Source organism: Aspergillus piperis (assembly GCF_003184755.1).
Source record: "Aspergillus piperis CBS 112811 unplaced genomic scaffold BO85scaffold_14, whole genome shotgun sequence".
Taxonomy (NCBI): Eukaryota; Fungi; Ascomycota; class Eurotiomycetes; order Eurotiales; family Aspergillaceae; genus Aspergillus; species Aspergillus piperis.
This window is the reverse complement of record NW_020291604.1, coordinates 372,585-398,427: the sequence shown is the minus strand read 5'-3', so window position 1 is coordinate 398,427 and position 25,843 is coordinate 372,585. Positions and strand designations below refer to the sequence as shown.

Here is a 25,843-nt window from a genome sequence, read left to right as displayed (position 1 = left end):
CCCCGTGATCCACACCGCCCAAACAAGCGTCTCAAGAATACCCCGGATCCCTCATATTTTAGTCCATTCGCTCCCTCATTCTTCTGGTTTCCCCCCCGTTTGCGCTCAGTTTTTCGACCTCCATTGAGGCCTTTCATCATCGAGAGCTCTGTTCTCGAGCTCTCCGATTCTTGATATACTCCGCGACCGTGTCGCTTTACCTCGTGTCGGTCTAGTTCGCTAGCAAATTCCTCGTCAAGCGTGAAGACACCCCTCTCCCACCACGACCACGCGCCCAATTTGTATGCGACATCCTCGGTAATCGAGTGCGGAGTTCCTGTCCGTTCGCCGCCCGACAATTTCGACTGCTTCTTATAACTCAACCTGCTCGTTACCTTTCAAAGAATTGCCAGTTCAGTTAAGGGGAAGACAAATATCGACAGTATGGGGGAGTCCGCCCAGCGCCAGTCCTCGGGACTGGGATCGGTTTGGAAACATCTGTCTTGGGCACTGGTAAGTCACTGGTCATATTGCACACTAACCACTATGACAATTCTGCCACTTGTCTGCTTGTATTTCTTGGAGCATTTACTCACTGACATTGTTTTTGTTGGAAACAGTTGACCGTACAGTGCACGTCCTTTGTCTTGGTGAGTCGCTCCCGTTGACTCTGATCATAGCGTCCATGGTTGCTTATATCTCGTCCTCCCATAGCTATTGCACTATTCCAGAGTTATGTCGCCGGCTGGCGGCAAGCGTTACCTAACTTCCACAACCGTTTTCTTCAATGAGGTCGTAAAGCTCGCTATCTCGTTGACCATGGCGCTGTACGAGGTTTCGAAGACAGCCCCTCCTTCGGTTCCCGCGACGTCCCTTTTCTTCTCCCTCACAACTGCCATATTTTCCGGTGATAGCTGGAAGCTTGCTATTCCTGCCTGTCTCTATACGCTTGCGAATTCGCTGCAGTACATCGCTCTGTCGAACCTGCCGCCAGCCACCTTTCAGGCATCGTACCAATTGAAACTCATCGTCGTGGCCGTAGCGAGCTTGGTACTGCTTAAGAGACCTGTCTCGCTCCGTAAATTGGGGCTCATGGTCCTTCTCTTGGCGGGCGTTGCTTTGGTGCAGATGCCCATTGGCAACCCTGACGATATGACTCTCCAAGATGAGACTGCGCGTCTTGCATTCCCGCGGTCTTTGGAAGAGTGGAAAGCCTCCAAGCTAGGACGCGAGAACCTACATAAGCGTTCTGCAACCTATGAGGGGATTGAGGAGGATATGATGACCGCCAACCCAAGACTTAATGCTACCGTCGGCCTCTTGGCCACAGTTGGCGCCTGCCTCGCCTCTGGCGTTGCAAGCGTTTATTTCGAGAAAGTGCTGAAGGATAGTGCCAAGTCAACATCGCTCTGGATCCGTAACGTGCAGTTGTCCGTCTATTCGATATTCCCGGCGCTTTTCATCGGGGTTATCTTCTTGGATGGCGAGAAGATTGCTGCCAATGGCTTTTTCGAGGGCTACAACTGGATTGTCTGGTCTACTGTTGTCGTTCAGGCCATTGGTGGCATTGCCACGTCCTTCTACATTGGTTACGCATTCAGGGATGGCAAGAACATGGCCACGGCTGCGAGTATTGTACTCACCACACTGGCTAGCGTTTGGCTATTTGAGTTTGAACTCACTGCCAATGTATGTGACCGTCTTCCTTCAATCATGAGTATGTGCTAACAATTACAGTATCTCCTGGGATCATTCGCAGTATTGGTGGTTACCTGCCTTTGCGAGGATGCAAGTTCTGCAGCTGCCCAGGCTAAGCGTCAGACCTTCCGTCCACCTCCCATTCGCGTGGATCGCTATGAGAAGGAAAGCAAGAGTGGGGATGCTTCACCAGCCTCCCCATCACCTAACGAGATCTCCATTAAGCTTCCTGGCACGCCTTTTCTCTCTACTGATGGGCTTTCAACGTCCAGGCCTACATCCCCGGGCCACGTACGCGCTGGTCGCACCCCAAGCGGTGGGTATTTCGAAAAGCACTCACGGGACCACTGAACTACAATTTGCGGAAATTATATTCGCATTTTTCGCGTAGGGTTAACCTTCGCGTTGCTGTATCATGTTTTTCTGGGAAGTAAATAAGGATGGATAGAAGCGATGATGCCCCTTTTGCTTTCGTCATATAGGTTCCACTTTCTTGTACTTTATTCACATCATTTCTTTCGTTGTTGATTCTTTCGACTCGCAATCCTACAACCCACGGATCATTATCACATTGAGCAATCTACTCTCCTAGGAAATGAAGACTGGAAAATTAAATGGCTTTAGGTTATTTGCTACATGTATCATCTATCATGACTTCTGTCCGCTTGCTGTATGCTGGCCGTAGAAGACCCCACGTGCTTCATAGCGGGTGACTTTTCCCCTTCCCCATCTACCCAGTTCTGGTTCAACCTCCTTTCACCTATCCGTGGTAAACGTGGATGTGGCAGCGTCTTGCCCATCGTACCATTCCATCATCTCACTATCTGACATGCGGCACAATACTTATCGTTCAATCCCTCAAGCCCGTCGGAATGCTCCCGATAAGCGTAGAGCCGTTCCTCAACTCCCTACTCCCAGCCGATCAAACCCAAGTGCCATCATTGATCAAAGATTAGTCGAAGGTGCACAGGAACCGTCGTTCAATCGACTACCCAGAGAGGACTCTAGGAGCTATCGACCTGAGCTGCAGTTGTTTTCTCGGGACGATGATCTAGAGCTGGATGCATTTGGTATGCCGATCAATAACCCCACAATTCCATCTCAGAGTATTTAGATCAGGCTGATCATAAACCTTAGACCTTGAACTCCTGGCCCAATCAGATGAGCAAATACAGAGCCCTCAGACAGCCGGTTCATTCACAGACCGTGGCTCGTTGTCCAGGCCTCCCCAAAGAACAGACTATAACCGGGTTTCTCGTTTCTTTCAAGGTCAGAGCACATGCTTGATATAAGGTTCATGGATCTCAGCCCTGAATGGTCGAGCTAACATGGCTTGAAACAACAGCGGGTCTTCATGCCACTCCACGTCCAAGTTTCGGCTCTAGTTCTTCGGATACGGGTGTGAGATCGCCATCTAGTCCACTGATAAGGATGCGAGCTGGTAGGGCGAATGCACAAGCTTCCGAACATGACTTCGAGAACAATGTTGAATGCCATACTTCCTCCAACCGTGAAATACTGGCTTCTCACTCTGTTGAGATATCGTCAGTTACCCGCCGAGACCGGCAAAGAGGCCCCTTCCAACAACATCTTCCAATGTCAATTCGAGGGATCGTCCTCGTATCTGTGCATGAACTCCCAGATAAATACCGGTCGATCTTTACCTTCCCTGTATTCAATGCCGTACAGTCAAAATGTTTCCAATCGGTCTACAAGACCGATAGCAACATTGTTCTTGCCGCACCTACGGGCAGTGGGAAAACAGCTATAATGGAACTGGCAATATGTCGATTACTCAACTGCCTCAAAGATGAACGGTTCAAAGTGATATATCAGGCACCTACCAAGTCTCTTTGTTCCGAGAAGTTCAGAGACTGGAGTAGAAAGTTCAATACATTAGGGCTGCAATGTGCAGAGTTGACCGGGGATACAGACCACACTCAATTGAGGAGTGTTCAGAACAGCCAAGTGATCATCACGACACCTGAGAAGTGGGACAGCATGACGCGGAAGTGGAAGGACCATGCACGGTTAATGCAGCTCGTCAAGCTATTCCTCATTGATGAAGTTCACATCCTCAAGGAAGCGCGTGGTGCAACCCTAGAGGCTGTCGTATCTCGCATGAAAACAAACGGGTCAAACGTTCGCTTTATCGCTCTAAGTGCTACGGTTCCAAATTCAGAGGATATAGCAACGTGGCTAGGTAGGGATTCAGTAAATCAGCACGTGCCTGCCCACAGAGAGCATTTTGGGGAAGACTTTCGTCCTGTGAAGTTGCAGAAGTTCGTGTATGGCTACCATTCTCACGCCAACGATTTCGCATTCGACAAAATGTGTACCTCTAAGTAAGTTGTTCCCATAAGAAACAGAGTTTGCTATTGATGTTTTTCCGGTAGACTTGCAGATATCATATCATCTCATTCTCGAAAGAAGCCAATAATGATTTTTTGCTGCACGAGGAATTCCGCTGTTGCTACCGCGAAGGAGCTTACACGCTTGTGGACCACGTCCAATCCTCCTGCTAGGTTATGGAAGGGACCAGGAAGGTCTATGGAAGTGCAGAATGTAGACTTGAGAGGTACCACGTTTTCCGCTTTAGATATGGTGATACAGCCTAATCTGTGTAGCCACAATTGCTGCTGGAGTAGCTTTCCATCACGCTGGCCTTGATCCAAATGATCGCCGCTCGGTCGAGACAGGGTTCCTCAATGGACAGGTTAGCATAATTTGTTGCACATCAACTCTTGCAGTTGGTGTTAATCTGCCCTGCCATCTTGTCATAATCAAAGGAACAGTGGGGTGGCAAGAGGGAGGCTGCAAAGAATATTCCGACCTAGAAATCATGCAAATGCTAGGGCGCGCCGGTAGACCACAGTTCGATGACAGTGCCACGGCGGTGATAATGACAAGACAAGCACGCGAAGCTCACTATGAGAGGCTCGTGTCTGGCTCTGAGAGCCTTGAAAGCTGCTTACATTTGAATCTTACTGACCATCTAAATGCAGAGATCGGACTTGGCAACATCACAGACATCGAATCTGCTATCAGATGGCTCTCTGGTACTTTCTTTTTCGTGAGAATGAGAAGAAACCCGACATATTATCGACTGAAGGAAGACGCTGATAAAGAAGATGAAGAGTACATGCTCCGACAGATATGTCAGAGAGATATAAAGCTTCTTCAGGATTGTGGACTGGTCTCCGCCGATAGTCTCAAATCCACCAAGTTTGGTGATGCCATGGCGCGATACTATGTGCGCTTCGAAACGATGAAGACCTTGCTTACTTTGAAGCCTCATTCAACCGTACCTCAAATTGTAAGAAATTGTACTTCTGCCGCGAGGCATACTCAAGACTAACCATCTATATAGCTCTCTGTGCTTTCGAGAGCAGACGAATTCCGTGAAATACGCCTCAAAGCGGGCGAGAAGTCCCTATATAAAGAGATTAATCGCTCCAATGCAATTCGGTTCCCAGTGAACGTGGATATAGCACTTTCCGCACACAAGATATCACTGTTGATCCAGTCCGAGTTAGGTGCTGTTGATTTGCCAGATGGCGAACCATTCCAGAAGCACAGGTTCACTTTCCAACAGGACAAGACATTCGTCTTTTCTCACATCAACAGGCTCATCCGATGTATAATTGACTGTCAGGTAGGCCTTGAAGACTCTTTCACGTTACGGAATGCATTAGAGCTTGCAAGGAGCTTCGGTGCCAAAGTCTGGGATGACTCCCCACTTCAGATGAAGCAGATCGAACAAATTGGTGTGGTTGCCGTTCGAAAACTAGCGTCGTCAGGAATCACTAGCATTGAAGCACTGGAGCTTTGTGAACCTCATCAAATTGATATAATCTTGAGCAGAAATCCTCCGTTCGGGAGGAAGTTGCTGGAGCGGCTTGTTGATTTTCCCAAGCTTCGAGTATCCGTCAAGATGATTGGCAAGGTATTATACCAAAAGCTATTAGAATATCCTGCTGATACAGTAGCAGGAAACAAAGACTGGTACAGGTGTACACGTCAACATAAGAAGCGAGGTCGCCTTCATGAACGAGAAATGTCCGACATACTTCCAACGTCGCCCCGTGTATGTCTGCTTCATGGCGGGTACTTCAGATGGTCGTTTGCTCGACTTCCGACGCATAAGGCAAGTATTATCGATGACATACCAAGCACACTTTAACGACTCTAATTGGATTTAGTGCCAGTAAGATGCCCAAAGGTCAGGAAATACTCTTCAGTGCGGAGCTCAAAAGCACCGGCCAATCTGTGACGTGCTATGCAATGTGTGACGATATAGGTACCCAGGAATGCCCCTGACCGTCATTTAATATGACTGCTGATGAACTTAGCTGGGACTATGCGATCCGCACAGTTGAAACCTGATCTCCCTACAAGCTTGTTTCCGTCTCAGCTAGATCTTCCGTCCGATGTAGTGTCGGAAAGGCCCAAACCTAACATCTCTCGCCGACGCAGTAACGACACATCCCAGACCAAATCCGTCGCCCAAAATATTAACCTTTGGGACAGTGACGATCTTTTGTTCGGAGATTTCCTAGAAAATGGTAAGCTGGATTGCTCCTAGTGAAAATCGGCATTGACGGATTGACCCGAGTCATATGCAGACCAAGCCGAAAACTGGTCGTGTGTCGATAAGTTGCCACAATCGCCAGAAGACAAAGCACGGCTTTCAAGAAATACGAGTAAGGGTCCGAAGGGTCCGAATCAAAGCAACAATCAGATAGTTGAAACAGTAGAGGCTGTCAGACTCGAGAACGGTCGATGGGCCTGCAACCATCGGTGCAAAGATAAGACAACGTATTACAATGAGCCCAAGTCCAAAGGAATACAACTAATTGCAAGCAGATGTAAGCATCTCTGCTGTCGAGAAGGACTCGAGAAGCCACCCAAAGCAAACAAGAAGCGACCAGGCGACGATGATAAGGACAAGGGTAAGAAGATAACGGGGCTCAATCAGACAACCCTTCCAGCAACAATAGCCAAGAAGGACACTACCACCCAAGCGAGTAACCCTTCTGATTCCGAAGCACAGAGACACCTAATAGAAACCTCGGTGTCAGCACACAAACTCTCCTCAGCAGATACAAAAACCAACATAAACAATAAGCCAGGAAATGACTCTGGCTGTCCAGTTCCAAAGAAGATACTAGAATCCTCAAGCGACTACGGAAACGACAGCTTCAGTGACTTCCCTTCACCGTCCGCCCTACTGCTCGGAAAGCCCATAGTAGCAACATCGTCGAAAGAACAGGATCCCGAAGGCCCCACTATCGAAGACAACACGAAGATAGACCTGAATGCAGAAGACTGGAGTGATGATGATGGATGGCCCAACTTCCAATTACCATCATCTGCACCCGAAGGTGGTCAAGAAAGGAACATTCAATCAGCACAAGGCCCTGATAGGGCTGATACAATGAAGCCAGCCACAACGAAGGTCAACAATAAGATGCCGAACGATCAGGATGATAGATCTGATTATCTGGAAGCTACTCCTGCTGGCTCCCATGGTAAGAAACGGAAGGTTCTCATGACCACGACCGTCGACGTCAATAGAAAGAGACGCAAGACGGACAAAGACATCGTAGCTACCTATCCAAGCTCTTTCCAGCCCGGTGGTACTACGGATGTAGCAGCTGAGATTCCCGCAGGCTGGGAGGATATCGACCCTGCTCTACTGCATGAGTTCAAGAATATTATCAATTTGTTGTAATGCTTGATAGCTAGACATAATTTGTGAAATTAAGCATGTGGTGCAGATGTGGAACCGTCCATCCACATTCCTTCCTTCTCAAGTACTTCTAGTATCACAGTAGGTAACCGAATGTTGTCAGAATATGCGGAGAATGCCATACAGAAGTGAAAACTAGTACAGTGAACCACTGATGAGGCTCGCACACGAGGTAAACACCGTAATAAGCCCTTCATATACTGCCCAAGGAGTAAAAAAAGAACACACACTCTCTCTCTTCTGTGCTCCAAAGCATAAGTTGCCATCGAAATATGAAAGTGAATGAGAAAAGGAGTGAAAGCCCTCGAAGGCCCAAAAAGGAAACGCGTTGAAAGTCACGCACCCTTCAGGCCTACTTTCTATAAGACCTTCTAGCTTTGTCCGTGACTTTCATGTCTCACATCACCCGCCTTCACTTTCAACACTCTCTCTTTTCCAGACTCTTCCTAATCTGCATTAGCGAGTTCATGGAAACAGTGCAGAAACACACAGGTAGTGTTTCACGCTAGTGCTGATTTGTATACATTTCGATATAGGGCTGGCTGTTGACACATTCCTCTTCACTGATCTAGATTTCTCTCTCTCTTCTTCACCAACAAACAATCATCTGCTTCCCAACTTCGCGTCGATAGACGATTCATCTATCACAACATACCGAAATTAACTTCGAAGCACATCAATAGTCAGGTATGTGATTCAATATGATTCCTTTTTTCACAGAATCCTGTCTTTTTTGTCTTCGGGGTTGTGTACTTTGACACAGGTGACGCGCCCGCACGCCCTCACTGCATCATGACTTGACTATCGCTAAGCGAATAGTTGGGCACAATATATCTAGTCTTTCATCGGTTTTATCACTTCTGTTATCTTGGACTCGTCAGTACTCTTGAAGCAGGCATGCTAACTTGGAACCAGAGAAGTTGCACACCGTACCTTCGTGGTCGTTCCTCAATATGGGGAAGCTCAACTACCTTGGCGTGAGTTCTTTCATTGGGTTTCAACTTATGATAACTCTAGAAGACAGAGGCTGATGATGACTTGCTTCGTAGCGAAAGATCAGAGGCATCAAAGCGGGCCAGGCCGTCTTAACTAGCTTGGTAGGTAGCAGTCGAGTGGTCTGAACTCTAGCGGAGTAGACTGACAACTGCTTATAGAAAAAGCGATTGCCGCCTGAAGATGGCAGTAAGCCGGGCAACCATGATTCAGCTTTGCGAGACCCTGTCGTTGAAATCGATATTACCGGGAAAGAGTTGACGGATGATGGCCTCAACCAGTTCATCGATGTCTTGATCGAGTGCATCAAATTTGAAATCAAAGAAGTTAGAGAGGGCAAAGTTCATACCTCCCGCATAGTACGGGTCGCTGAGCTCCACTTGCAAGGTAATCAGCTTACCGTGGAGTCGTTGGCTAAACTGGCAGAGGTAGTCGCTTTGTCGATCGATGACCTTCGGGAACTGGATCTCTCCAAGAACCAGCTTCACATTGAGACTGCGGAAGATGTTGAAAAGTGGGAGGCCTTCCTCGGGAAGTTCAAACATTGTTACATGCTCAAGAAGCTTGATCTGGGTGGCAATCCCCTTGGTTGTCTGGGCATTGAGCACTTCGCGCGGGTCTACCTCAAAAGTGACCTCGACTGGCTTTTGAGTGACGCTCCGGACATTATTGGTCCTAACCCTAACGCCGAAAGTGATTCAATCGATGATTTGGCTAGAATGAAGTTGTCGGACAAGGAAAACGAGCCTAAGGGATCCAAGAAGTCGCCTGACAAGGGTAAAAACGCCCATCAGAAGAGTAGGTGCACGGCTTCATCTTTTAGGTATGGATCTGGAACTAACAGATGACCTTTTCTAGGCCACACACAAATCGAATGGGCCGAACAGGCGCAGTATACTTGCACTCGGGGTCTGCGTTCCATTCCTCATCTCGTCCTATCGGAGATTGGACTGTCCAACACCAGTGCCCTTCATCTGCAAAGCATGCTCAAAGCTCAACACACGCCGGAGCACCTACTTAAATTTCTTCCTCCAGGAAAGTCTGTGGCTCTCCCTCAAACTGCGTCCCTGTGCATGAGCATAATTTGGCGCCCTACCAATGATCTCCCGCCATACACAGTGCGGTTACTGGAGGTGGCAGAAAGTCTTCGTGATGTGGTGTCCGATACAGAGGCTGAAGGGAAGAGTATGAACGAGAATGACGGCACAGAGTATGCCAGCCGTGGCAGAAACAAAGGACAAGACGACGACGCGAAACCCGCAAATCAGGTTGAGAATAGTCTGAAAACCGAATACGCTCGTCTCTGCAAACGCGTCCAACTTGAGGCAATCAAGACAGAAGGCGTGCATAGCAGCACACTTTGGAGCACCGCACTGAAAATGATGCTCATATCACGGACCATCTTGCTGGATGATGACAATCGTCCGGGATCGGATAGTAAGGTGGGAGGTGCCGATGTCGAGAATAACGTACGCGCGGACGAAGGCGAGAAAGAGGCGGAGTGGATTCAAGAAGACGACAGCTCATCTGATGGGCCAAACTACGCCCATGTGGAGTTTGTTGAGCCTCGTAACCGGACTCGCGTGCGGTTTGTCGAACCTAATACTGGTGCATACTCGTATCCAGGTGAAGATATCGCGCACATGGGCCCTCCGGTGACAAACACTGCTCCTGAAAGGGCCGGACAACGCGCCAGTCCATCCTACTCCCGCTATAAAGCGTTCGTCTCCGAATTTCCCACGCCTCAGGAGGCATATGAACCATCTGCATCGATGAAAGCGGCTGTCGCGACTGAAGTTATGCCGTTCCCTTCTGCAGCATCCTCAAGCTCGGGTACAAGGAGCCAGGACCCTGAAGAAGACCGCGTGTTGCGGTTCGACGTTCCCTTAAAGGTTTGGCGACGAACGATTGCCTATGTCGTCGGCGCGAATGGGTTGCTTGACAATGTGCAGCAGAATTGCATTCTGAAGTATGCCGCTAGCTGGGAGGCCCTCGAACACGCACAAACATTCCAAGGCGCCGAAGAGCACCAACAGATTTGGAAGCTCCTTCAGACGTTGGATTGCTTCAACTACAGCGTGTGGAAGGCTGATCGATCCAAGGTGAATGTGTCCCGAACACAGTCGATGAAGGAGAAAATGAAAACTGCAGGACAGGACTTTCAGATCGCAATGTGAAACGAAGAAGACATGATTTTAAAAGTTCTAAAAGGAGAGCCACTGTACGAGTGATCAGTCGATGAAGGTGCTCAACTCAGAATCGGGATGTTTGCCGGCCAGAGCCCGATCTTTGTATGACACTGATCAACGGGATCCTTGTCTGGCGACTCCATAATAATAGCTTAATAATGATAAGGATGATGAAAATTGATTTCTGCGTAATAGTTGTAAGAACTATCGTAACTCAGGATCGAAGTTTTACTCCAAGATGCCTCACTCAGTCTTTGAGTGAATCCCCCTTCCCCGCACGTGACCCCTCATTATCCATCTTTGCCATCTTCGCCTTCACCTTCACCTTCAACTCCACCGTTCACCTCTTCTTTACTTCTCACAAGTTCCCTCCTATAATCGAGAGATAGCGTGTCGATCCAGAATCTTCCTCTAGGCCCAAACAACCATGATGCGGACCAAAAGAACCAACACTCAGCCCTTAGAAGATGCCTCCATCTCGCCCGCCACCTTCAACGACGGCCTTTCCCTCCCGAAACTGATTGCCTTTGATCTCGACTACACTCTCTGGCCATTCTGGGTCGACACGCACGTCAGCGCCCCTATCAAACCCCGCGACAACAATTCCCGCTGCACGGATCGGTATGTCCCCTCATCCCCCTAGCAAAAACCACTACCGTATAACTCACACCATCACCTCACCGCAGCTGGAACGAATCGTTCGCCTTCTACCCCGCCGTCTCCTCGATCGTCTACGCCTGCAAAAGCAAGAACATTCCGCTGGCTCTAGCCTCGCGCACTCACACCCCCGATCTCGCCCGCGACATGCTCAAAGCGCTGCACATCATCCCTACCTTTTCTGATAACCCCGCGGCGAAGACTAAGTCGGTGCGCGCACTGGATTACTTCGACTACGTGCAGATCTTCCCGGCGAACAAGACGCAGCATTTCTCGCGCATTCAGCAGGCGAGTGGGGTGGCGTATGAGGAGATGCTGTTCTTTGATGATGAGGCGAGAAATCGGAATGTTGAGACTGAGTTGGGGGTGACGTTTTGTCTGGTCAAGAATGGGATGACGAGGGAGGAGGTGGATCGGGGAGTTTGGGCGTGGCGGAAGAGGAATGGGATTAAGCAGCGCAAGGAGGGGGATGTAGAGAATGGGGATGAAGAGTGATGTTGTGTGTGTGTGTGTGTGGGGTGGGTTTATAGATATGGGTTTGTAGATATGGGTTTGTAGATATGGGTGTTGGCGTTTAGTTGGGTTTTGCTTAGATATGATGATAGATACCCGGTTGGGATAGAAGACGATTATATACTTATACTTTTTGATGTGACAGAATTTCACTGATTTACTGTTATCAAATGTGGTGTTAATCTATAAGAGAATTATGGTGCTATATCCTTCCTTCATGGAGTTTACTCACGGGCCCGTCTCGGTCTCCACAACTCACCTCCGCGGACTTCAATCAACTTTCACCGTAACATCCGCAAGCGCAATCAACAGCACAACAGAGACACTACCCAGTCTATCGCCTACCTACCTACAGACCTTTCTCACCACTATAAACCACTTGCTCTCCACAATCTACCACCTCACACTGCCACCGCCCTGAAAATGGACCCCCGACAACACCACCCATCCCAACCACCACCACAATCAACATCAACAACACACCTCAAACCACCACCCTCCCACCACACCCAGCAACGCGCACCCCCCTCCCCCTCCCAACCTCACCACCACCATCGCACGCCCATAACCGCGCACCCCAGCGCCACCATCTCCGAAAGCCTGCTAATCCAAGGCTCACACCCCATCTCCATCGGAGCGAGCACAATAATCCACCCACGGGCAAGAATCTACTCCTACGAAGGGCCCGTGATAATCGGCAACGGATGCATAATCAGCGAGAAGAGCGTTATCGGGTCCGCCCCTACCACAGCCACATCCACAACATCTACATCTACATCAAGCGGCATCGCCAGCAAAGACGAAGGGTCGATTCTGCCCATCCGCATCTCAAACAGCGTGACAATCGGCCCAGGGGCACAGATCCTTCCGGGGGCGCATATCCATAGTGCGAGTTGTGTGGAGGCGCGCGCGGTGATTGGGAGAAGGGCGGTCGTGGGATCGCATTGTCGGGTGTGTGCGGGCGTTGAGGTGGCGGATGGGGATGGGGTTGCGGATTGGATGGTTGTTTGGGGGGGTGGGAATAGGAGGAGGAGAAGGGCTGTGGGGAGGGTGGAGCCGAGTAAGGTGGTTTTTCCTGCTGGTGCAGGAGGAGGAGGGAATGGTATAGGGGGAAATGGGTTGGAGGGGAGGGTGATTGAGGAGGCGAGGTTGATGGTGTTGCAGAGGGAGAGGGATGCGTTGGTTAGGTTGATTGGGGGGAGGAGGAGATGAGCTTGTTTTTTTTTTATTGTGATGGATTGGTGGATGATGGGGGGGGGATAGGTGGTGGGGGGTGTTTGTTTCTGCTCTATACCCAATTTAAATGTGACTTTGAAAATACTGCAAGCAAAAGTATCTTGTTATCTTGTGCACCTTCTTGACCTGCTAAGTCTCGATGTATGTATCTTGATAATGGCACGTATCGTGTAAGACAAAAGAAATATGATGTTGCATAGAACATCTACCCTATCCCAGCAGACACATTGAGACATAAAGTACATGAGAAAAATGAAAGAAAAATGCAATTCACGCTGTCCTAGATCCTATGACCCCCGGGTATGACCTCCTCCCCTCATGCGCTTTCCTCCAGTCGTTCCTCCTTCGCCTCCAGCTTCTCCTCCATCCTCACGAGCGCGCTTGTTGCCCTGAGGGACGAACTGGCGAGCACCCGCATTCAGCGAGCGGCCTGGACTAGCCTGTCCCTGCTGAGCGGCATTCGTAGCCTGTACATTTTGGTTTCCGCCGCGTCCATGACCTCCGCGTCCGCCACGGCCCCGGGGAAGACCAGAGCCGCGCTGGCTAGGAGCTTGCTGCTGGGCTTGACCCTGACCTTGCGCCTGTTGCTGCTGGCCCTGTTGCTGGCCAAAAGGATTCGCCTGCGACCCGCCGCGGCCGCCGGTTCTGCCGCCTCGTGCGACGGGCAATCCGGATGTCAGTGCTCGCATAAGACCAGGAGCATTGCCGGCCGGAGGCTTGCTGGGCAACGAGGTGGGTTGCTTGTTCTGGCTCTGACCGAACGGGTTCGGAGGAGCATTGGTGGCTGGCTGAGCCGTTGCAGGGGCAGCTTGTTGTTGTGCTGCCTGTTCAGGCGCAGGTTGTTGCTGCGGTTGCTGCTGTGCTGGGGCACCTGTCTGCGGCGTAGATTCAGCAGAAGGTGGCTCGGCTGTAGAAGCTGCTGCAGACTCCGCAGGCTGTGCCTGGGGTGCAGCTGCAGGCGTAGCTGCGGGTGTGGGCGCAGGAGTGGCCGTCGGAGCAGGCGACGGCGATGGTACCACCGGGGTAGCCTGGGCCGCTGCGGGCGCGGGAGACGGTGCAGGCGCAGGGGATGCCACCTGGGCGGGCTTGGCCTGCGCCGCCGGAGGCGCTCTGGTGGTCTTTGCGACCTCCCACACTTCGACAACGGGCTTCTGAGGTGTCTCCGTAGCAGCCTTCTGAACCACATCGATCTTGGCCTGGGCTGTCCTGTATCGGGTATCCAGCATGCTTAGCTTCGCCAGTGATTTCTTGTCCGACAACTCGACGGCAGCCTTGATCTTCTCCTCCACACCCTCTTCATGGGCCTTCTTCAACGCTTCTCTCTCTTCGTTAAACTTCTGCTCCAGTGTGCTCATGGCCTCCTGGTTGGCTTGGCTCTCCTGCTTGTCGGTTTCCTTTTGCTTAGCCACCTGGGTGCGGATGTTGCTCCGAATGATGTTACGAATGGTCTCGTTCTTGGCAACAAGCTCCCTGGCTTGCGCGTCCGTCAGCTCAGGCAATCCAGTGTCCTTGGAAGGTGTTGCGGGAGCAGCCGCAGGAGTCGCCGGCGTTGCTGGCACCTGCTCGGATTTGGGAGCTGGAGTTCCAGGTTCCTGAGGAGCGGCCGGTTGACTGGACTTCAACCGCTCAACTTCCTGCCGATGAGCAGCCCGGACTTCAGCCAGCTTGCTGTTGAACATCTCCTTCAGCTTGTCAGAGCGTTCCTTGATCTTGGCCTCGTGTTCTGTCTCCTTCGCGGCCAACGCCGTCTCCTTCTCCGCAAGAGCTGCCTCGAGGCGTTGCACCTTCTCTTCCAGAGCCTTCACGCGTTGGTCGTCAGAAGCGGCAGGCGGCTGAGTTGTTGGCGCAGGGAACTGAGAAGCAGGCGTTGAGTCAACACCCGTAGCTCCTTCAACGGCAGCAGGAGCAGGAGCTGCAGGTTTCTCGGCCATCCTCGCCTTCAATTCATTCAGCTCCTCCCGAGTCGTCTTGAGTTCTTCTTGAATAACTTCCTTCTCTTGCACGACCGTGTTCAGCTCTACCTGTTTAGCATTTATACGACCAGTCAATTCCTTAGACCGAGCCTTGAATTGGTCCGTGAGCTTCGTGCGCAGTTCTTGCACACGATCCTCCGCATGCTTCAACTGTTCTGGGAATGCAGCAGCCTGGGTTTGTAGAGTGTCCCGAGCAGCAACGGCCTCATCACGTTCCTTCTCCAAAGTCTCAAGCTTCTCCTTCAGACCCTCCATTTCAGCAGGGTCTACCCGATCGTACTTCTGCAAGATGTTCTGCGTACGTTGTTGCCACCGGTCCCTGTCATCCTGCAGCAACTTCAGCTCTCCATCCTTCGTCTCCACGGTGTTCTCTAGCTCCCTAATTCTAGTCTCTAGCGGTTGAATTTGCTGAACAAGTTCTTCGATGCGAGAAGACTTCTCCGCAAGTGAGGTTTCCGCCTGCTTGACCTGGTTACGCAGCGTAACACTACTCTCGCGGAACAGGTTGAGTTCGTTCAGGGTCTCCATCAACTTGTTATGGCTGAGAGCGCTATGTTCACTGTCGGCAGCCGCGCGACGCTGCTGCTCGAGCTTAAGCCGGGCTTCGTCAAGCTGGGTCTGTGTGTAGTCGAGTTGCTGACGAAGACGCTTGCTTTCCTGGGTTGACAGGTGGTACTGCACATCGACGATCTCCTTCTCACGACGCAGGAACTTAATCACCTCCTGGAGGCCTTCGAGGTTGGGCGCCCCAGCCTCTCCATCCTCATCTCCCTCAGGGATGTTAGCCCGGTCGCGCTGGAGGGCTGCGATCTGGTTTGTGATGTTCTCGAGTTGGGTATGCAGCAACGAATTCTGGTGGAGAACTTCCTCGCGGCGCTTTTGCAGTTCCGTAAGCTCACTCTCATACCGGTCCTTAATCTCAGTCCAGCTTTCCTCCTTTTGAGCAAGGTCCTTCTTGAAAGTGTCGGCCTGTGTCCGGAGTTCGACAACTTCCAGCTTCAGCTGGTTAGCTTCGGACCGGACCAATTGTAGGTTCTTCGCGGCTTCGGCATGCTTGACCAACTCGCTCTCGTAGTTCTGTTGGGCATGCTGCGCGATTTCGGCTTGTGCCTTGAGATCTTCCTGATGGAATTGAGCAGAAGCGATCTGCCGTTCATTTTCGTCCTTCAATCTTGTGATCTCTGCTTCCAGCGCGGCCTTCTGCTCCTCCAAATGCCGGCCAGCTTCCCCTTGCTCGTCACGCAGTTTGGTGAGTTCGCCATTCGTAGTCGAAAGCTCAGTAGAGATTTCTTCGATGCGCTTCTCAAGGTCCTGAATCTTCTTATCCTTCTCTTCGATGAGACGCTCCGTTTCCTCCCGATACTGCTCCTGGGTCTCAGTAACAGACTGCAGGCGCTCTTCGCTCTGCTGACTGATAGCCTTGTAGTCTTCCACCCGCTCTTCCGCGTGCTGAAGTTCATTCTTTGTCAACTCCAGATCACGACGGAGCTCGGATACTTCAATACCAAGCTCCTGTTCGCGTGTCAAACCACTCTCCTGGCCTTCCTCCGGAACCGCAGGCGCTTCAGTAGGAGCAGCAGACACACTTGGCTTAGTCTGCACAACCTGAAGGCGTTCTTCCGCACTACGCAGCTCGACAGTGAGTTCGTCGACTCTCGACTGCAAGTGATCTCTTGTCGTCTTCGCAGCAACCAACTCCTCCCGAGCCGCGCCCAAGCTCGTCACCAAGTCGTCAATCCGCTTCTGGCTTTGCTCATGTTCGTATTCCCTGCGCAACGATGCCTTCTTTCCCTCCTCAACCTCATCGTTAAGCTTCCGCTTGGTGGACTGGAGCTCCGATTCGAGAGACTCCACGCTACTCTGCAAACGACGACGGCTCTCAGCATCGGTATGCTCCCGCTCATTGAGGATGGTTTGAAGATTGGCGTTGAGAGAATCAAGTCGGCCTCTTTCGTTGCGCAGTGTCTCGTTGTCCTCAATGAGTCTCTTCTCGATATTCTTCCAGAGATCCTTCTCTGCCTTGAGGTTGGCATTCTCCCGTTGAAGGCTCTCAACAAGACCCTTCGTCTCCACCAGATCTTCCGCAGCCTGCTGAGTCCTGATATCCTGCCGGTTAGCGTTTTCCAGAAGAGTAGCGTAGCGTTTCTGCATTTCTGCGTTTTCGTTCTTAAGCATGTCGAAATTGCCCTGGAGAAGCTCGGCTCTTTGGGTGGCAGCAACAAGCTGGCTGCTGGAGCGGCTGATTTCGCTCATCAGTTCACTGTTCTTCCTGGATAGCTCATTGACCTGTTGCTTCAAAGCTGCATGATCGGTGGCGGACTCCTCGCGGAAGCTGTCGAAGTGTGCCTGCACCTTGCGCAACAGATCAGCGTAGTCTGGAACATCCTTGGCCGGCTCTTCGGAAGCGGGAGGAGCTGCGCCGAGAGGAAGAGACTGGGAGAAGACAGATGCGTCGCCAACGGTTTGACGACGGCGGGTAAGCATGCTCCGGAAGGTATCCCTCTCCTTAACATAACTCTTTGTTTGAGCGACGAGGTTAGCGATCTCGTCACGGTAAGTCTGCACCCGGATTCTCAGCTCCTTCAGCTCTTCTTGCTCTTGTTGACGGATGGCATCCTGCTCGCGGGCCTCTGCGCCCTCCATCTTATCCCCAAGCTCTCTCAACATACGGCGGAGAGTGACATTCTGCTCTTGGAGCTCGTGAAGATCCTTGAACGTCATCAAGTTGCGACTGATGAAACGTCCGGTTGGGTTGAGATCAGCAGAAGAGTCATCAATCTCCTGGCGTGCAATCTTCTCGAGTTCCTCCCTATCGTACGTGGTCTCGCCTTCCTTCAGAATGGCATTTTCCAAGACCAAGACCTTAATCTGAGCGCTCAAATCTCTGAGTTGCTGACGCAAAATGTCTCCCTCACGGGCCAATCCCTCCACTTGACCTTGCCACTTCCTTGCCTCCTTGGTTGCATCGTCTCGTTCCTTTCCAGCGGTTTCCAAGATGTTGGACATTTCGACGACGGCATTCTCGAGTCTACCGTGATCTGCACGAAGTTCATCAATCTCAGGCTTGCTGGCTTCAAGATCTTGGACCATCTCGTCTAGAGTCGATCTAAGCTCTTGGTTTGTCTTTTGCTCCATAGCCAGCGATGTCCGCATCTTGTCGTACTCGGTATACATCTGTGTCAGGGTGAGTCCTCCCTTTCCGCGCGACGCTCTAGGTGAAAACGCGCCCACTGGAGTACTGGGACGCATTGGGGTACTGGGCCCTGCGCCATTCAGCGCCGGGCTCATGGATCTCCTTCCAGCAAACCCATCGGATTCGAGCTGGCTGACCGTGAGCTCAAGCTCAGCAACGCGGCGCTCAGCAGCTTCTTTGTCGGCGTGTTCGGTTTCGATTTCCACTCGGAGACGGGAAATCTGCTCCGCAGCATCTTCTCTTGCTTTGTCCAGAGCGAGTTGGCATTCCTTGGCACGCTGCTTCGAAGTCTCGGCAGCATTTGACTGCAATTCGGCCAGTCTACTTGCACTATCCAATTCGATTCTGAACGACTCGGTTGCCTTGATGGCGTCTTCTCTAAGCTGGTTGATGCTGGAAAGCGCTTCTTCATAACGCTGCTCCACCTCATCCAGGCGGCTCTTAAGGGCGTTCTCACTCCGTCTCAATGAGTCAACATTGGCACTGATCTCCTCATTTTCGCGTTGAAGCTCCGAAATTCGGGCGCTCTTCTCCTTGCGGAATTTCAGATACTCGGCGGACTTAGTCTTCAATTCCGTTTCGAACCATTCGTTGTTTTTCTTTGTCAATTCCAAATCCTGCTGGAGGCTCTGCTCACGGAACTTAGCGCTGGCGGAGGCAGAGTTTGCGGCCTGGAGGTTCTGCTCGGCGGTGGAGAGTTCGCGTCTCAATTCAATTGTCTTCTTGTGTTGTGTCGAGAGCTCCTCGGCAAGCTTGTCATAGGCTGCGGACTTGGATTCGAGGAGTGATAGAGTGTCTCGGTTGGAAGCTTCGAGCGATGAGATGCGAGATTTCAATGAGCTGGCTTCGGATTCGTTTGACGTGGAGGACGACTTGAGTGTAGCAATCTCGGATTCCAGGGTAGAGCGAATGTTTTCTGCAGAGCGTAAGTAAACGCGTAGTGGCGGGTCCACATAGGAACTAACCGGACTCGTGGAGTTTCTTCCTTGTTTCCTCGACTTCGGCATGACCCTTCTCGACCGAGCTCTTCAGGACCTTAATCTTGTTGTCTCTGGAGCGGACGGCATTATCGAGTTCCACCTCGAGGCGTATCTTATCAGACTTGAGCTCATCATGCTCGCGTGCTTTTGTGGTAATAGCTTCCAAAAGCTGGTTGACTAGTTCGACCGTAGGAGCTGTGGTGAGGGTGCTCAAAGTCGACTCGGCAATGGCGTAGTGCGACGAAATAAACGGTAACTCAATCGTAGCAGCAGCCATGATTACCATGGGCTGTCCGCAGCGATAGCTGCTGGCAAATGAAAGGTAATGCTATATGACGACAAACAATGGACGAAGTGACGGAACTAGACACAGTAGGTGAATCGGAATGGGTCTGCTGCGCGTTAAAAGAAATTCCCCTTAGCGAGAGCGCACAGCTTCCAGGTAGCAGACTAAGCCATGGAATAGCGCTGGGAATGATGGAATGGGCACTAGTGAAGAGGAGAGGATGAACAGGGCCCCGTTGCGCGATGAGATGTAACGAACGAGAGGCTCCATGGCTGGGCGGAGCTCTCGATATGGTTAGCGCATGTCAAACTCTCACGTGATGTAATGCCCGCCTCAGGCCGGAACGGCTGCATCGCAAAGTCTCAGGCGGCGATGACGACCTTCTTCCTTCTCTTTCTCTCCCCACATCCCCACTGATTCTATTTACCTCATCTGTGAGGTAGTCTTGATCTAGGGATTGTCCCCCGGGGTTGGCCCATTTCTCTCTGTTCTCATATGATATAACACAGCCTTTACCAGAGCTCCTTTGTGCTCTCACAAAGCGAGGCCTCGCCTCAATCTGGCTCCACTGCCCCCTTGGCCTCGACCTTCGTTCTACGTCTCCATCTCAGGTGTAATCTAGGCACAGCCTTACCACCGCCAACATGTCGCATCTTCAACAGCAGCTGAAGAGCTTCAACGCTGGTGTTATGGACTATGCAGCCCGAATGCCCCAACAGCGTCGTTTCGTGCACAACGCCAACAATACTTCAGCGAGCAGTTCCCAGCTTCCCTCCTCTACGTCTACACCTACTCCAAGCGACGATGCGAGACGCAAACGGCACGATGCGGATATCGTTTACTCGCAGCCTGCCAATACCGGCACAGGAAAGGATATCATGACGCAAGTTGTCTTTGCCATCGAGCACATGAAGTCCAAGGGAATTCCGCTCAAGTTTGCCGATATTGTCTCCTACTTGTCCCTTCAACATCGGGCCAACGACCAAGGCTATGTTCAAGCACTGCGGAGCATTCTGCAGATGCACGAGAAGGTCCAGTACGATCCCAGCGGCGCAAACGGCGAAGGCACTTTCAGCTTCCGTCCCCCGCACAACATCCGTACTGCCGAACAGCTCCTCCAGAAACTTCAGTCCCAGTCGACTGGTGCGGGAATGAGTGTGCGCGAACTCCGGGAAGGTTGGCCCAACGTGGAGGACACGATCAATAAGCTCGAAAAGGAAGGCAAGCTGCTGGTCACTCGGAACAAGAAGGACGATCATGCCAAGATGGTTTGGGCCAATGATCCATCCTTGATTCAGCACTTTGATCCTGAGTTCCGTCAGATCTGGGAGAAGATCAAGGTTCCTGATCAGCAGGCTGTTAAGGAGGAGCTGGAAAAGGCGGGTATTTTGCCTACCAACAAGAACAAGGTTGTCAAGGCCCGGCCGAAGATTGAGAACAAGAAAGTGAAGAAGCCACGGCGGAGTGGGAAGACCACCAACACTCACATGATGGGCGTTTTGAGAGATTATTCGCATCTCAAACGGTAGTGCTTGGTTTCGTCGCCTCCTGGGTCCGAAAAGTGTGCCACTGTCTTTTTGGTTTTCCTTTTGCTTGGGGCTTACATTGCATAATACTGGCGTTTGTAGGGGTATTAGACATGGGGTTGTTCTATGGTTACCTGTACAATTATATTAGCAAAATCGATACCCGGATAATTCAATGGTTATAGAGGCTTGTCCAGGTTTCTGGTTAGACATTTTAATCTACTACTTCAGTAAGAAGGAGTGGTACTATCTAGTTATGTTCAACATATGTATACATTCGATTGATATCCAAGCCAAAAGCTACTAACTCTATTGACGAAGCCAACATCCCTCCAACCGTGCACCCTCCATCTAGTAAGTATATACACCCAGCCAATTTTCGAGTTGTTTCCCCCCTTGAATGCAACGAGGTCCATCCGGTCCCATGAGGTAAACCACGAAAGAGAGTGAATATAAAAGGTATGAAACAAGACAGTAGAAAGCACGCATGTTAAGATGCTCCAACAAGAACAATATGGAACAAGAAGGCATGCAAGAGAGGCGACGAAGAAAAGAAATCATGTATGAAGAATCAATCAACACTCACTCACTCTCACTCAGTGTCCATTAACGGCAGCAGCACCCTCCACCTTCTCAACATACTCCACCAGATCCTCAATCGTACACACCTTGATCCCCCACTTCTTGCCAAATCTCAAACACCCATCCCGTCTCATCATCCCATTGTTGCCTCCAATCTCCGGAACTCCCTGGACGACCTCTCCATCCTCCACAAGTTCTGCGATGACACCCGCCTGCGTCTTGCCCGCCAACCGACAGAACTCCACTGCCGCCTCAGTATGTCCCTTGCGCTCCCTGACACCTCCGGGTTTAGCCTGTAGCGGAATCACATGGCCGGGTCGTCGCAGATCCGCTGCCGTGGAGGTGGGAGATCCCAAGATCCGACAGGCAAGGGCGCGGTCCTGTGCCGAGATACCTGTTGTTATGGAGGGATCAGCTGCGTCGACGGAGACGGTATATGCGGTTCCCTTGGGATCGGCGTTCTCGGTAACCATTTGGGGGAGGGCGAGTCGGGCGGCTATTTCGGGGGTGACAGGGGCGCAGATCAGCCCACTGCTCATTCATCGTTAGCATAGATGATCTTGTTGAGTAACATTTGATATGCTGGTGGGGGGTGGGGGAGATGGGGGTTTCACCTTGTGTGGCGAACTAGGAAGGCCATTTGCGCCGGAGTGATGGAGTCGGCGGCGATGATGAGATCGCCTTCATTTTCGCGGTCTTGGTCATCGAGCACGATGATGAATTCACCGTTCTCTGGAGAAGTGGTGTGATTGTTAGTTATATGGGTGTAGTATGTATGTGTCATGGGTGTGGTGGGATGGATTTGCCCCGCGCCGGCGCGGGTGGGAGGTTCTGGAGCTGGGTGACTCACTGAAGGCTGCTATTGTGTCCTCAATAGAGTCGAATTGAAGGGTTGGGTCCGAAGGAGAATGCATGTTGGCTGGTGGTTCGGGTTTGGTTGTCTTGTATGAAGGAGGTGGTTGTCTTGGAGAATTGTTCCCCTCGTTCCTTTGCGGAATTGGAGGCGGGGCTGAGGGAATGGCTAAATGCTACCTTGAGGGTAACTGGATCCTCTGTTGGAATGGGGAGATTGGTAGGTTTGGAATTGATGGTGCTGTCCACGAATTGAACTCAGTTTAGGTGCGAAACCTCGAGGGTTTATAACAATTGCGCCGAGTACACTGTGCTTTGCGATTCCGTCGCGATCCTTAAGTGGGATGACTGTATTTCCGGGGCGGAGACTCGGAGACTCGGATTCGGAGGACGCGGGGAGGGGAGGACAGAGGGAATGGGATTTCGCCCTTACTTTTGGAATGAGGTAATTGAAGAAGCTGTTTATGGGATATGGGAGAAATTATGTGTAACTGAAAGCAAAGAAGTAGAAGCGGAGCCCTTCAAAGAGACCGAGAGAATGGGAAGGAAAGGCAAAACCCGTGGGGGCTCACTAATGGTTTGTCAGAAGCCAGTCATCGCGGCAGGCCGAGGCCGTTGGAGATTCTCGCCGCACCCGAAAACAGTGGAACTAGGCAATTCATCGCACAAACGTAAGGGGCAAACGGCCAGAAGACAGAGTGTAATCTTGTATATCTGATCTAAATAGGATCACTCGCAGGTTCTATCTAAGCACAAGGGTATCGCTACCATAACATCAAGCCCGAACTGGCGGTATATTAAACCAAACCAACGAATCATGCATGAAGGGGTACGTGCAGAATCTTGAAAAGCCAAGTATGCGTTAATCAGATGCGCTTCATCTATTTCACTGGAGGAAAACATCATCCTCAAATCACAGCCCCAGGCCCCCCATCCGTCTCACTTCGTCCGCCTGCCTCTCCAGTGCCCTGCGCATCATCGTGGCATATTCATCTTCCCGCCGACGTAGCTCCCGCCGTTTGTTCCGTCGCTCTTCACGCTCCGCTTCCCCGATATTCCCATCCAGAGTTATAGCATCATCTTCTTCGTCCGAATCTGGACCCATGTCCGGGAGGTTCGAGAAATGGACGCGTCCGATGTGTTCTCCTGTCCAGACAAGTAGTTCATCACCTGTCAAGCTGCCGCCGGTTGGGAGAATCTTTCGAGCAACTTCACCCTCGCTGCGAGACCGCGATAGGCTACCCCATAATCCGAATGACTGTTCTTCCTCTTCACCGTTGGTATCAGTGTTGCTTCCCAAATGAGTGGACGTTTCCCCATTGCGCTGTGGGTAGTATCTTCGCTGCGGTTGATATGAATTAATGTTCAGGCGCCGAACTTCGGAACGTCCATCACGCTCAACCCATTTGATATTGCCGTCTGCATCGGAGTAGACAATTCGGGTCCCGTGTGATTCGACTGAGAGCACCTTGGATCTAGCGACACTCTGCCGATTTTGGTACACTGTAGACAGGTTGGACGAGCAGCCCGATGGATCGCTCTTGGCGTTGGTGTTGGAGGGTGTGAGATTGTAGAGCTCAAGAGAACCCCGCCCTTTGTAGTCACCGCAGGCCACCAATTTGTGGGATGCGGGAAATTCAGAGTTGGGAGAGACAGGGAATCGCGGCGCCGGAACTGCAGCAAGACCGCAGAGTTGACCACCAGAATGAATTGTGTTCTGAAGCCGTGGGAAAAAGCGACGGTCATACTGTAAGATGCTTGGAAAACGGCCAGCGAGGAAGATCGAGTTCACGTGCGGTGCGGGAGGGTGTAGAAGCGAGAGAGGTCCTGGTTGGAATAAGGGTGCATAGTTGTCACTGTTCTTTGAGAGATCAGGGCTTCGTATCCGGTGCGGGGGTTGTCCGTTCGGTTGTAGCTGCAAAAGGGGTGAATCGGGCGGAGAATAGATCTCAGATTTGGGGACTAGCGAGACGGTCGGCTCTTCACAGCGTAGAGTGATAGCCTCCTGCTCCTCCGTCGCTGACATTCTGCCATCGTAGATGTGAAGACTCAAAGTGGTAGCCACCGTCAACGGTACAGAATAATCCGTCTCCTGGGACAAGGCAAAAACGGACCAAGGGAAGCGTTGTTGGGAAATAACAGTGAGACTTTCGAGATCTACCTCGTTTAGAATATTCCCGACAGCCAGGTAAGCCCTCCGACGCATAGAGTCTACGCTCACACATTCTCCGAGATTCACGAATTCCAAGGCTTGCTTTGCTCCAGAGTTGTCTCGTCTGCCAAACCGGTTGGCCATCAATATCCCCGGCGAGCTGACTCCAAGAACCTTACCCTTGGTGCTCTGGGATCCAATCGAATGCGAGTGGTTGAGATCCCAAATGCAGACACTACCGTCATCCAGGGGCGCAACGACTTTGTTCTGTCGAGCAGTACTCCAGTCCCGGAGCAGTCCCATTCCTTTGACCTCTCGGTATTCCCTTTTCCCACCCTGTGATACCCTGGTAAAGGGCTGCTGCATCCAACTCAGTGAAATCGGGCCATTTCGAGCAATGTACTCCGAGTACCAGTTCACCTCCTCCCCTTCGTAAGACGGGTCCCACGACGCCGCCGCTCTGGATCTTTGCCCATAGGACGGCGTTTGATCCAAGCCGCTTGATTTACTGTCTCCGAGCCCGGACGCGCCTGGCTGTATCAGCGATCGAAGCGAAGTTTGGCCTAATGAGCTGAGGGAAGCCGTGGAGTTGGTAAGCAGGCTCTCGGAGGTCTTGTTGGTAGCGGAACGCAAGGCTCCGGAAGCGCTCCATGACTCTTCGAAGCAGTGGAGTCTCCAGAGATTGTTATCCCGGGCCACGGAGAATAGCCGCCTCGAGACGGACTGAAGTTGTACCCGCTCGTGTGGGGTGAGATCTAAGGGTGCGTCAGCTAATGCTAATGAAGGTCTAGCACATGGCATGAAACCGGTGATGTGGGGTAACCTGGACCCTGGAAGAAATGGGGGCAAACAGCGTACAGTCAATAATCTCGCAGAGGATCTCTACGGGGAGTTTCTCCATGGGTGAGACTGGGAAAAGAGAACCATTGAGGGCCAACGGGTCTGACTCATTTAGCTTGTGCGACGGAGGGTGTAAGCAAAGGCCATAACTGTTTCTTGGGGATGAAGCTCCATTTTATCCCCCCACAATCCGCAATCTAGACCGTCGTCACGTGGGGGATGCGCAGGCCGACAAGCAACAATTCAGTCTAGCATCGCCGATCAACACTTCACACGTAACTGATAAAAAACTGCTAAGGCATATAGAAAGGCTTATGTGGCTTACGTAGTTTGGTCTAGAAGTTCAATTGAATTATTCTGCCCTGTAACCTAAAAGCTCTTGTTGCATTTGGAATGGCCGGATACTACATTCCAGCGCTATCATAGGCGGATTACTAGTCCT

At 51.4% G+C, this 25,843-nt stretch overlaps 8 protein-coding genes across 8 annotated transcripts; 6 read left to right on the top strand and 2 right to left on the bottom strand.

The window, feature by feature from the left end:
- Nucleotides 1–34: 34 nt before the first annotated feature.
- Nucleotides 35–2,330, top strand: BO85DRAFT_400954 (putative UDP-galactose transporter). The gene is made up of 4 exons (XM_025657144.1): nt 35–492; nt 600–629; nt 694–1,668; nt 1,717–2,330. The coding sequence occupies exons 1-4, from the start codon at nt 424–426 to the stop codon at nt 2,026–2,028; spliced, it is 1,386 nt and encodes a 461-aa protein (XP_025513750.1). The 5' UTR covers nt 35–423; the 3' UTR covers nt 2,029–2,330.
- A 176-nt stretch (nt 2,331–2,506) lies between these two features.
- Nucleotides 2,507–7,411, top strand: BO85DRAFT_460926 (putative DEAD/DEAH box DNA helicase (Mer3); the record flags this gene model as incomplete). The annotated part of the gene is made up of 10 exons (XM_025661747.1): nt 2,507–2,747; nt 2,815–2,946; nt 3,023–4,022; nt 4,074–4,255; nt 4,305–4,993; nt 5,048–5,623; nt 5,670–5,764; nt 5,880–5,977; nt 6,030–6,242; nt 6,303–7,411. 10 exons carry the CDS (start codon nt 2,507–2,509, stop codon nt 7,409–7,411), a joined length of 4,335 nt encoding a protein of 1,444 aa, XP_025513749.1.
- A 971-nt stretch (nt 7,412–8,382) lies between these two features.
- Nucleotides 8,383–10,599, top strand: BO85DRAFT_376230 (uncharacterized protein; the record flags this gene model as incomplete). Its single annotated transcript, XM_025656216.1, has 4 exons — nt 8,383–8,406; nt 8,479–8,526; nt 8,584–9,220; nt 9,281–10,599. 4 exons carry the CDS (start codon nt 8,383–8,385, stop codon nt 10,597–10,599), a joined length of 2,028 nt encoding a protein of 675 aa, XP_025513748.1.
- Nucleotides 10,600–10,821: 222 nt separating this feature from the next.
- Nucleotides 10,822–12,007, top strand: BO85DRAFT_451065 (Mg-dependent acid phosphatase). Its single transcript, XM_025660511.1, has 2 exons — nt 10,822–11,232; nt 11,298–12,007. Exons 1-2 carry the CDS (start codon nt 11,039–11,041, stop codon nt 11,761–11,763), a joined length of 660 nt encoding a protein of 219 aa, XP_025513747.1. The 5' UTR covers nt 10,822–11,038; the 3' UTR covers nt 11,764–12,007.
- Nucleotides 12,008–12,049: 42 nt separating this feature from the next.
- Nucleotides 12,050–12,993, top strand: BO85DRAFT_424574 (transferase hexapeptide domain protein; the record flags this gene model as incomplete). Its single annotated transcript, XM_025658046.1, has 1 exon — nt 12,050–12,993. The coding sequence occupies exon 1, from the start codon at nt 12,205–12,207 to the stop codon at nt 12,991–12,993; it is 789 nt and encodes a 262-aa protein (XP_025513746.1). The 5' UTR covers nt 12,050–12,204.
- Nucleotides 12,994–19,822: 6,829 nt separating this feature from the next.
- BO85DRAFT_451063 (transcription factor TFIIE subunit TFA2) lies at nt 19,823–21,227 on the top strand. Its single transcript, XM_025660510.1, has one exon. The coding sequence runs from the start codon at nt 20,094–20,096 to the stop codon at nt 20,976–20,978; it is 885 nt and encodes a 294-aa protein (XP_025513745.1). The 5' UTR covers nt 19,823–20,093; the 3' UTR covers nt 20,979–21,227.
- Nucleotides 21,228–21,481: 254 nt separating this feature from the next.
- On the bottom strand, nt 21,482–22,647 carry BO85DRAFT_66557 (3,4-dihydroxy-2-butanone-4-phosphate synthase RIB3). The gene is made up of 3 exons (XM_025665575.1): nt 22,408–22,647; nt 22,172–22,289; nt 21,482–22,088 (listed from the first exon to the last, which is right to left on the bottom strand). Exons 1-3 carry the CDS (start codon nt 22,469–22,471, stop codon nt 21,572–21,574), a joined length of 699 nt encoding a protein of 232 aa, XP_025513744.1. The 5' UTR covers nt 22,472–22,647; the 3' UTR covers nt 21,482–21,571.
- A 447-nt stretch (nt 22,648–23,094) lies between these two features.
- On the bottom strand, nt 23,095–25,554 carry BO85DRAFT_470143 (uncharacterized protein). The gene is made up of 2 exons (XM_025662378.1): nt 25,420–25,554; nt 23,095–25,316 (listed from the first exon to the last, which is right to left on the bottom strand). Exons 1-2 carry the CDS (start codon nt 25,460–25,462, stop codon nt 23,323–23,325), a joined length of 2,037 nt encoding a protein of 678 aa, XP_025513743.1. The 5' UTR covers nt 25,463–25,554; the 3' UTR covers nt 23,095–23,322.
- Between the last annotated feature and the right edge of the window lie 289 nt (nt 25,555–25,843).

What these genes read in the sequence shown, in the direction of transcription:
- BO85DRAFT_66557 (XM_025665575.1), bottom strand. Translation starts at nt 22,471, where the DNA reads ATGCATTCTCCTTCGGACCCAACCCTTCAATTCGACTCTATTGAGGAC. An exon ending in GGACACAATAGCAGCCTTCA is followed by an intron (nt 22,290 to 22,407) that starts GTGAGTCACCCA and finishes CCACTTCTCCAG; the next exon opens with AGAACGGTGAATTCATCATC. An exon ending in TTCCTAGTTCGCCACACAAG is followed by an intron (nt 22,089 to 22,171) that starts GTGAAACCCCCA and finishes ATGAATGAGCAG; the next exon opens with TGGGCTGATCTGCGCCCCTG.
- BO85DRAFT_470143 (XM_025662378.1), bottom strand. Translation starts at nt 25,462, where the DNA reads ATGGAGAAACTCCCCGTAGAGATCCTCTGCGAGATTATTGACT. An exon ending in CCTCTGCGAGATTATTGACT is followed by an intron (nt 25,317 to 25,419) that starts GTACGCTGTTTG and finishes ACGCACCCTTAG; the next exon opens with ATCTCACCCCACACGAGCGG.
- BO85DRAFT_451065 (XM_025660511.1), top strand. Translation starts at nt 11,039, where the DNA reads ATGATGCGGACCAAAAGAACCAACACTCAGCCCTTAGAAGATGCCTCC. An exon ending in AATTCCCGCTGCACGGATCG is followed by an intron (nt 11,233 to 11,297) that starts GTATGTCCCCTC and finishes ACCTCACCGCAG; the next exon opens with CTGGAACGAATCGTTCGCCT.
- BO85DRAFT_451063 (XM_025660510.1), top strand. Translation starts at nt 20,094, where the DNA reads ATGTCGCATCTTCAACAGCAGCTGAAGAGCTTCAACGCTGGTGTTATG.
- BO85DRAFT_400954 (XM_025657144.1), top strand. Translation starts at nt 424, where the DNA reads ATGGGGGAGTCCGCCCAGCGCCAGTCCTCGGGACTGGGATCGGTTTGG. An exon ending in AACATCTGTCTTGGGCACTG is followed by an intron (nt 493 to 599) that starts GTAAGTCACTGG and finishes TGTTGGAAACAG; the next exon opens with TTGACCGTACAGTGCACGTC. An exon ending in AGTTTGAACTCACTGCCAAT is followed by an intron (nt 1,669 to 1,716) that starts GTATGTGACCGT and finishes TAACAATTACAG; the next exon opens with TATCTCCTGGGATCATTCGC.